At 39.3% G+C, this 10,509-nt stretch overlaps 1 protein-coding gene across 1 annotated transcript; it reads left to right on the top strand.

Annotated features, from left to right (window-relative positions):
* Nucleotides 1-7,344: 7,344 nt before the first annotated feature.
* LOC128104653 (60S ribosomal protein L13a-like) lies at nt 7,345-7,827 on the top strand. Its single transcript, XM_052729605.1, has one exon. The coding sequence runs from the start codon at nt 7,368-7,370 to the stop codon at nt 7,794-7,796; it is 429 nt and encodes a 142-aa protein (XP_052585565.1). The 5' UTR covers nt 7,345-7,367; the 3' UTR covers nt 7,797-7,827.
* Nucleotides 7,828-10,509: the final 2,682 nt, after the last annotated feature.

A 10,509-nucleotide genomic window follows, 5' to 3' on the forward strand; every position in this document is an offset into this window, starting at 1 on the left:
AGTCACTTTCGTCCGGAAAGAGTAAAAGAATGTGTTCAGTAAAATAAATTTATGATTATTACTAAGAAGGGTGTAAAAATGGGTGCTGAGCAGCAAAGACAAAGATGTTCACTACTGTCTATCTACATATAAAATCTAAAATATATATAACATTGTTATACATGTCATTTAAATAAAAACTAAATGGAGGTCCATTCTTTTAAAAATCATTAAATTTATTTTCATTTAAATTTTTTATTAAATTTATTTAAATCTTGATCATAATATTTCCCCTTCTCCAACTCCTCCCCACATCCCTAACCACCGAACTTTATGTTCTTTCCCTCTGTCTCAGAAGAAGAAGAAAACAAAAAAATCAAAACAAGCTAATAAAGGCAAACAAATAAAATCAAAACTAAAAGTGCACAAAAAGCATGGACTTCATTTTGTGTTGGTTAACTATTCCTGGGCATGGAGCCTGCACTGGAGTGAGGTTGATATACCCAGTGACATTCCACTGGAGAAAAATGACTTTCCTCTACCATAGGTATCAATTGCAAATAGCCTCTTGGTTAGGGGCTGGGCTTTGTGTCCACTTCCTCTTCTCTATGCTGGGATTTTGTTTTTCTAGCTTGACCTTGCGCAGGTCTTGTGTGAGCTGTCATAGTCTCTGTGAGTTCCCATGGGTACCAGTCCCGTTGTGTCTGGAGGATGCTGCTTCCCTGCAGTCATCCACCACCTCTAGCTCTTACAATCTTTCTGCCTCTTCTTCTGCATAGATTTCTCGGTCTTGAGGGATAATGACATCCCATTTAGAGCTGAGCCCTCCAAAATCTTTTGCTCTTTGCACATTGTTCAGTTACGGGTCTCTGTGTTAATTACCCTCCACTGAATAAAGCAGTTTCTCTGATGAGGGCTGAACTATTCCCTGATCTATGGGTATAGCAATGTGCCCATCAGGAGTCATTATGTTGCTATGTTCCTTTTACAGAATTATAGCAGTAGATTTTTCCGTCGGCTGATGACTTACTTCAGCAGTGTCAGGTATGGGTGCCATCTCTTGGAGTGGGTGGGCCTTAAAGCCAATCAAAAAAGTGTTTGTTACTCCCATAACATTGTTTCCACCACTTGTCCAGTATATTTTGCAGGTAGGTCATTGTATTAGGTATTAGCATTTGTAGCTGGAAGATACTGATGATGACTTTTCTCTTCTGGGAGTGTGCAAAGTACTTTCCAGAACTATGAATGCTACTCAGTAGAGGTGAAGTTTCTAGATGGGCACAAGCTTGATTTCTCCATGTTCAATCACATAGGTAAATTTAGAGCTTTACCATTAGGTTATTGAGAGTGCCTCATCTCATTTACCAACTAACAGTGGTTCATAAAGTCTACTTTAAAGATTGTCAGAACTAAACATTTGAACTTAGTTTAGTATGCTCCTTGACATGTAGATACATGTTATAACAATTATTGTTGTTATTATTGTTGTTAAATGAATTGATGCAATGAAAAGCAAAGATACGGCTGTACATATATGAATATATACAGGTGGCACATATCTGAAATTCAAATTTTTGGAGTCTGGAGCAAGAGGATTATGAGTCTGAGACCAGCTATACTGGATCTCTCTCTCTCTCTCTCTCTCTCTCTCTCTCTCTCTCTCTCTCTCTCTCTCTCTCTCTCTCTCTCTCTCTGTCTCTCTCTGTTTGTGTGTGTATGTGTGTGTGTGTCTGTCTGTGTGTCTGCCTGTCTCTGTCTCTCTCTCTCTCTGTCTCTCTCTGTCTCTCTCTCTCTCACACACACACACAGAGAGAGAGAGAGAGAGAGAGAGAGAGAGAGAGAGAGAGAGAGAGATCTTGTGTGTTTTTCCCATAGGAAAAGAATACAAGAATAAAGCCTTACTCAATTATTTGGAGTAGCATGGGTCTTTATCTGCATGATTTTAAAGATTAAACATAGAAATAAAGGTAAGGTGTGTCAAAGTCTCAAATGAACCATAGGAGTATCAGATAACAGAAACTACGACCTAAAGCTCATGTACTTAGACCAGATCTCCATACCCAAGAATGCTCCATGCTCTGGGGCTCTGAGAAAGCAGTGTTATTATGATTTAGGCCCCAAAGAATTACTTAACAAGATGCTCTCTCCTGATAACTCAACCCCATTCTCTGACTAAACAAATTATGCAGTTTTTATCCTAGTTCGCATCCCATTTTTAGGATAACCACAATGACCACAAGCCAGTTGGGAAGGGAAGGGTTTATTTGGCTTACAAATCCTGATCACAGTCCATCACTAAGGAAAGTCAGTGCAGGAGCAGAGGCAAGGACCATGGAGGACTCCTGCTTATTGGCTTGCTTCAAGGCTTGCTCAGCTTGCTTTCTCATGTAGCCCAAGGGTGGCACCACTCATAATGAGCTGGCTTTTCCCACATCAATCATTAGTCATGATGATGCCCTAGAAATGTGCTCACAGAACAATCTGATGGAGACAATTTCTTAAGTCCCATCTTCCCAGATATGTCTCAGTTTGTGTGAAGTTGACTGACATTAACCAACACACTGATCTGTTATGCTGTCGCCCCACTGAGCTCCCTCACATGGCTAAATCTGAACAAAGGATATTTGATTTGGTAAGTAGCTATGTGGGTGGCAAGTTGACCCCACCACCTCCCTGCTGCCCACACTAGTGGTCTGGCTATCACATGCCCTGTCTAGTCAGTAGCCACCTGCTGCAAAAGTAGAGGTTCAAAACCTCATAGCTGCACCTAGAGAGATGGAGATATGCATAGATATGGGAGCAGAAAATTCAGCAGACTCTTTGAGGCCAGGCCTATAAGGAAGTCTATAATGTCATAATGATTAAAAGTAGTCAAGAAATTAATACTAAAAGTTATCATTTCAAGGAATCATACAGAAATAAATGGTGGTACATGCTTGTAATCCCAGAACTTGGTGGACTGAAGCAGGAGGATTGTGACTTCTGGAACAGCCTGGACCACACAGCAGTATACAGACCAACCCGGGCTACTGTAAAGCCAACTGCCTCAAAGAAAAAGTGACAAACCAATTAACCAACCTTTCTAAAAATTTATAAATAAATGATAAAAATTTTAAAAATAAGACAATTATCTAGTATTCAATATGCTAAATTTATCACAAAGGAAGATACTTGGATCAAGCAAAAATTAGCAAGAAAAATATTACATTCATCCCCTTTGTGCCAAGTAAAGTTCCAACTAAGATTAGGTGAGTAAGGATGTGAAGAACAATTTGGCCTGGATTATCTGATCAACACTGACATAACTTCATACAAGATCAGGTAAATGTGAGTGAAGACTCAGCAGAGTGAGATAGAACACATACCTGGGTGCTTGGGATCTTAAACAACCTATTTTTGAGTCCATATTTTGTCATTTATTAACTGTTTGATCCTAATAAGTTGTATGTCTACTCTAAACATCTCTTTCTTTGCCTGTGAAATTGTCAGTGGTTGCCATAGCGTTTTGGTGTAAGAAGTAGATGAGGTCATACAAATGACAAGATGAAACAGTTGATCAATTATTACTCAAGTCAAGCCCCCTGTGAATTGTCTGTAAGAATAAAGGGTATCTGAAGACCCCAGGAGGTAAATATTGAATCCACAAGAGAGCCAGAGACCTCAAAAAGGAGACTGATCTGAAGGTGCAAAGACTGGGTTCATCATCGGATGTATGGGTGGTTTATTGTAAAAAGGAATGTCTAATTACAGGGAGAAGAAAAAACTGTGCTGAGAAAGAGAACAGAGATGACTGTGTTAGAAAGAGTATCATTATTCATTTATAGGAACATATAACTTTCTTAATTTAAACTATGATTAATGTTCTGTAAGTTATCAACCTTTTATACTGTTGCAAATATTCTGAAATTAACTGGAAAGATCAATAAAAGTGATTTTAATTTATGTAAGTATCATGTGAACTTTCTTTCAAAGTAAATCATGCAAAAATAATGTTACTTAAGGATTGACTGTACATGGAAATATTTAGAAGACTATAATATATTGATACTATTTAAATTTATTTCTTAAGCTATGTCATTTAATAGTACTCCAGAAGGTATAATTCATTCTCAGTAGGATTTATTCAGAAATTCTGTAATACATGGTGAGCACCACTGATGCTTACCAATTCCTCAAGCTATAAATCTAATCACCCTTCTTTCTCAATAATTTCACCTAAAACAAACACACACACACACACACACACACACACACACACACACACACACACACACATATACACACACCCCAACACGTGCGCACACACACACAGTCACCAAGATCCTTTGTTTATGAAGCTTAAATGTCACTCAGAATGGTCCACTCTGTATTCCCACTACCATTTCCCTAATCTAAGGGAGTCACCAGCTACCAGGCACCAATACCTTTCTGTGCCACTGTCATGGTTTATAAGCCACTTTCACTCATGTTCTTCTCCAGTCCTTCTTGTGAAACACAAATGCCATCATGCTTGTCCAATACATACAAGCTAACAGCTGTTTCCTGTTGACCTTAGGTGAAATCGAATCTCTCTGGCACAAGGTACACAGCGCGTGTCTGGCTGAGATCTGCTTGCAATGCCTCATCTGTCACTGCTCTCTAATCTGCACTTGCCACCAGTGTTCTGCATTCTTTGTAGCTCATGGCTTACCCTCTTGTCTCCCTCACTTCTGCCTGGACATGCCTAAACAGCTGTGCTTTGCGTACGAATTCCTGTAAGTGAAAGCTTTAAACTTTCCCTTTCTCCAGGAAACCAGACCTCCAACTCAGCACACATCTAAAAGGCCATCTTTCCTCTTCTAATTCACTCATCATGACAACTACCACATACACACAATTACCCACTTACTCTCTTCCTCATCCAGCTGCATGGTCATTGAAGACCCTGGCAGTTTTGTGTGCAGTCAAAACTTCACCGGTAAACAGATGGATCTGCAGTGCTGAAGGAACATAATAATTATTTATTGGATAAATTGAATTTTGAAATAATTCAGTAAAATCAAGTAGGAATCATTTGAATTGTTGCTATATCAATCATTTCAGTTATTCATCTGGAGCGCCCATTTACATCTTGCAATATGAGGCATATTAAAAAGTATAAAGGTCATTTATACATATGAACTTCAAGTCAGATGACTCATGTTTATTTTAATTAAAATAGATATTCCTCCTTTTAAGACTCTGATTTCACATGTGCATTGGCTTCATAGCCATGTATACGATTTTAGAAAATATAAAAAGCTGTTTTTCACAAATATGTCTCTTTGCTACTAAATTTTTGGCAAGAGAGAAACTGCAATTTCCCTGGATTCTTTCCTCTGAACTCATTTGCAATCCAAATACTTCTTTATATTGAATTAATATGAACTGTTCACTGTATAAATAATCTCATAAGAGAAAGAATAAACTGTGAAACCTGGTGGTTGGGCAACTCAGTGCATGCTAGAAAATGTGTGCTGATTGAAGAAAGTCACAAATGTAGATGTGGCTTATTGTCAGTGTGAGCAAAACAGGACAGTGTGACAATTGAATGCTTGAGGCTCAGTTATACATGGATTTTCAAGGAAACATACACCCCAATATACAAAGGTCATTTCAATTCAGTCCTAAAAAAATGGAGCCTAAATTATTAAGTAGATCTGCTTTAGACACCTAGAATTAAGCCAGAAGCCAATTAACTGCTTAGTGCTGTGGGGTATCATGAACTAATTCGCTCAAACTCCAGGGACTAGGTACTTTCTAACACAGTTCTAAAAATAAGAAAGCAGACAGCCTTAGAATATTTTGTTTCATCCCAGGTTATTTATTGAGCCCATGACTGTCCTTGTGTGAAAGTAAGGACAACAAAGTTCAGGCTGTGATAGGGTGGAAAGTCTAAAACAGACAATAAAGCGTGAAAGAAGGACATTTCATTAACATTAGTCAATACTCTTGATTGAAGAAGATGAGGAGAGAGAAGAGGAAGAGGACACACACACACACACAGAGAGAGAGAGAGAGAGAGAGAGAGAGAGAGAGAGAGAGAGAAATCATTTTACCCTTGTTGACTGTTGCCAGCATAAGCTACGTGGGTAACACACAGGCATTTCTATTTCCTGCCATCCACTGGAGGCCTAGTAGTTGCCAAGGGCATCTCATGTTTCCTTCATACGACTAAGGACTGTCGTGTTTGAAGGTCACCTGTTAATTCTGCTATGGTGTTAGTTCTGCTTACTGAAGATTCAGACCTCATTCATCCCTTCATTCTGTCCAGTTCCCCCACTCTGCTCTTTTTCTGGAAGGAACTATATCTGCCCTTTAAACAGATGTCTTCAGGCCTTTACTCAGTGCAGCTCTCAACATCACTGGAATGCTGACGTCTTGAGCAGTGGCAGACAAAAATCTAGCACTTTCTTCTCAAACAAGGAGTCTGTCATCACTCATAGCCTAAGGTTGAAGAAAAACTATTTTCTGTACAATCTAGAAACCATCTTGACCAAGGTGGCCAATGATCCCTTAAAATCAAAACCAGAAGACTCTTCTGGCTTTAGTCTTTTCATCATTTGGCACTGGTAATATATTCTCTCCATCCTGTTTTGGTCTCCATGACCAGGCACCTCCCTAGTTCTCCTTATACCTCATGAAGAGATAAACCCCTAATTCTCTGTTGCAGCTAAAGGAGGCACTCTCAGCAAGTCCCATGCCACCTCAGGCTTTGCCTACTACTTCACATCTTCTTTCACATATACCGTAGTTTCCTACAATAGCGGGACTTTCTCCTCTGTTTGTAGCTAGACTTCCTTCTAGGGTACCAAGCTCGCTGCTCATGTAGCATCCTGTCTATTCAATTCACTGAAGGAACTTCGGCCTTGGCACATGCAAAATGGAAGTGCTACTGTGCTCCTCCTTCCACAACCCCACCATACGAGTAATCTTCCCTGCTACCAACAAGTTATCAAAGGTTATGGCGTCTCTCATGTTCCTCTTCTAATCGGTATGATAGGTTTTACCTCCTTCAAAATCTCTCTCTCTCTCTCTCTCTCTCTCTCTCTCTCTCTCTCTCTCTCTCTCTCTCTCTCTCTCTCACACACACACACACACACACACACACACACACACACGTCTTTGTGAGAAGGCACAATGCTTTCACAATCTTTTGACAATGGCATCTATGTGGCTATACTTTCTCCTGTCTCATCTTTTTCAAATGAAATCTTCACTAGAAGATATTTTACCTTTTCTCAGGTGGCTGCCAAAGATGGCTGAGGAGAAGGTTCCGGAAGGTGGTGCTTGTGCGCTGTGAGGGCATCAATATTTCTGGAAATTTCTACAGACACAAGTTAAAGTACCTGGCATTTCTCTGAAAGCAGATGAACACCAACCCCTCTCCAGGCCCCTACCACTTCCAAGCCCCGAGCCGCATTTTTTGGCACACTGTGCGAGGCATGCTGCCCCACAAGACCAAGCGAGGCCAGACTGCCCTGAAACGCCTCAAGGTGTTGGATGGGATCCCTCCACCCTATGACAAGAAAAAACGGATGGTGGTCCTTGCCGCCCTCAAGGTTGTGCGGCTAAAGCCTACTAGAAAGTTTGCTTACCTGGGACATCTGGCTCATGAGGTTGGGTGGAAGTACCAGGCAGTAACAGCCACTCTGGAAGAGAAACAGAAGGAAAAGGCCAAGATCCACTATTGGAAGAAGAAGCAGCTCTTGAGGCTACGGAAACAGGCAGAAAAGAATGTGGAGAAGAAAATCAGCAAGTTCACAGAGGTCCTTAAGACCAATGGACTCCTGGTGTGAGCCCAATAAAGACTATTTGCTTCAAAAAAAATATTTTGCAACCCACAGCTGAACATACTATTATCCAAGATAGTTCCAACTTGGGCTGTATTGTTGTCCAAACTGAACCATTTGTGGACCTCCGCCATCAGGAATGTTTTCATCAGTAAGTCTGGAGTGAGTCTAAAGATGGCCCTTCTAGAAGTGCAAATGCTAACCACAGACCACCACTCGTGGAGATCCACTATCTACCCTGAAAAATACATTGCAAAATCCACAGTGTGGTGTTCAGGGCACTGTCAATCTAGCTCTCTAGCCATATCTTCTTATCACAGATGCCCAAATCCACCAAAGGGATTCCAAATCCACCAAATGGATGCCAAATCCACCAAATGGATGCCAAATCCACCAAATGGATGCCAAATCCACTAAATGGATGCCAAATACATGGAAGTACTGTTCTGTGCCTTGCATTTTTCCTTTTTGTAAATTCTCTCTCTCTCTTACTTTGCTTACCTATTTACAATCCACTCTCTTTTAGGCTCTGGAATGCATGCCACTCACTGAGATTCTCCCAACACTGCCTGCTCACTTTTCCAGACACCTGTAATGGCAGAGCTAGCCACTCACTTTGTTGGACCACACCTAGCAACTGAACCTACCCTTATCATAGAAAAGATCTCACTTTATCTCACTTACTTCCTGCTCTCTTTTTAAGCTCTAAGGTCTTCCTGGCAGAGACTATCTTAATTGTGTGTGCATGCCTGATGTTTTAGTGGAACAATGTCTTATTGTATGTAGTTAATATTTGATCACTGAATGAAAACAGATGAATAGATGTGTTAAACCATTTTTTAAAGTCTCTTGAACTGGCCCACATACATTTCTATTTAGGCTGATGGAAAGAAAGCTTATACATTTGAAAGAGAAAAAGTAAAACAAAACTCAAGAGCATTATACCTTTTCAGTTAAAGATAAAATATGGAAAGTATTACAGGGATGACTAAACCCACAGTGTCCTTCGTTTTAATGAAGACACACCGAGAGTAATTTGGCTAATGGAATATCAGACCACATAAGTGGCTACCTAGCATTTCTCTAAGAACAAAGAGATTCTAGCAATCCTGTTGTATTCTTGGCGACACTGAAAAAAGCCAGCGTGGATTTATGATGCATTCACTGTGCTTAAGCAGAAAGGATCTAGGCCATCTTTACAAGGAGGAGAAACAATTCACTTTAAATATGGCAAAAGAGTAGGAGGAAGGATTAGCCTTGAATATAAATTATTAATGGACAACCAAAATAAAATCTTTAGGTCCTTCTTAGGTCAGTCAGTGACATAAATCTTTTTAAGTTTTATAGCACATTACCAAAGTGTTTCATATAGTTCATTTATTTATACATTCATTATTTTTTTTAAAAGTAGCATAAAATACAATTGCTCCAAAAGGGATGTTGTGCAAAGTATGGCAATGGATTCAAAGACTGGCCCTTATATCCAACCTATAAATACACCCAATGCAGTATTGTCAGTATTTTGAGAAAGATAAGTCTTGTGTGGGATGGCACACTGCATACCTGAATGACTACAATTTCTGTTATCTATCACTGAGTACTGGTACAATCCCTGGTCATGGTTGTAAGGGTCTCTGCATTGCCTAGCACTTCCTAGGGCCAGAAACATCTACAGTTGAGATTTCTCAGACTTTTAGTACCCTTATGAGGAGACCCTCCTTCACAGCCCTTAGCTTTGTTCTGTTATCCCTTCACATATTGAAAAAAATGGAATGGGATCCTTAAATTTTACTTGTTATGGTTAATATTCACACATGACTCACACAGCTCACTAAAGCTCATCTGTGAATAGCCATGGCACTCTAGTCATCAGTTGCCAAAGAAATAAATATAACTTAAATTAATGTGATCAGTTGGACAATAGATTGTATTATCTGAACTAGAATCTTGTAGGATTACATGTGTGCAAGAGAATGCTTAATTTCTGTCAGTACCTCGTGTGTGCAAATGTATCATGTTCTATGAAAAACTAATTTACAAACACTTATTGTAGACAAACAAGAAATGAAAAATAGACTGAAGCAATGCCTCCTGGTTTTGTTTCTTAATTGTATAACAGAATATTTATCCGTTTATTACATTATCAGTAATTAAAATTTGTTTTTTTAAATACAAAAACAGATTTTAAAATATTGACAAACCACAATGTCTATTTGTTAATTTACAGTGGAGTCTAAACTGTGTGACAGAAATATTTCTATTATCTTCTCAGAGTCATTACAGAAGACACATTCTTCTGTAAATCCCATATCTCCATCTGGACTGTTTCCATCCGTGCCCTGTCTGGTCCATTCCAATGACATCTGAATTTGCTTCTTGGTCTATCTTAAATGTGATTAGCTGTTTATCCAGGGTGATGAGTGATCTTAAAGAACTCAAATGAGGATTTCACTTTCTAGTTTGATCCCTCCTAATGGCTTTTTGTTGCTCCCAGGATAAAAGCTTGTAAAGGCTTTTCTAAAAATAAAAACTGGAAGATTTAATAGTTAGCAAACTGGGGCTCTCAAACAATTCTAAAACAACACCTCTCAACTGAACAGAAATGATAACAAATGAAAAGTGGGCACATGTGTATCGAAAGAATTCAGAAAATGGTTAAGCATGGGGGTAATATAAACCTCATTTGGTTCATTGTCTTTATTTCTTCAAGTGATGATAA

The sequence above is a fragment of the Peromyscus californicus genome, unplaced genomic scaffold (assembly GCF_007827085.1).
Source record: "Peromyscus californicus insignis strain IS unplaced genomic scaffold, ASM782708v3 Scaffold_11__1_contigs__length_118956290, whole genome shotgun sequence".
Classification (NCBI taxonomy): domain Eukaryota; kingdom Metazoa; phylum Chordata; class Mammalia; order Rodentia; family Cricetidae; genus Peromyscus; species Peromyscus californicus.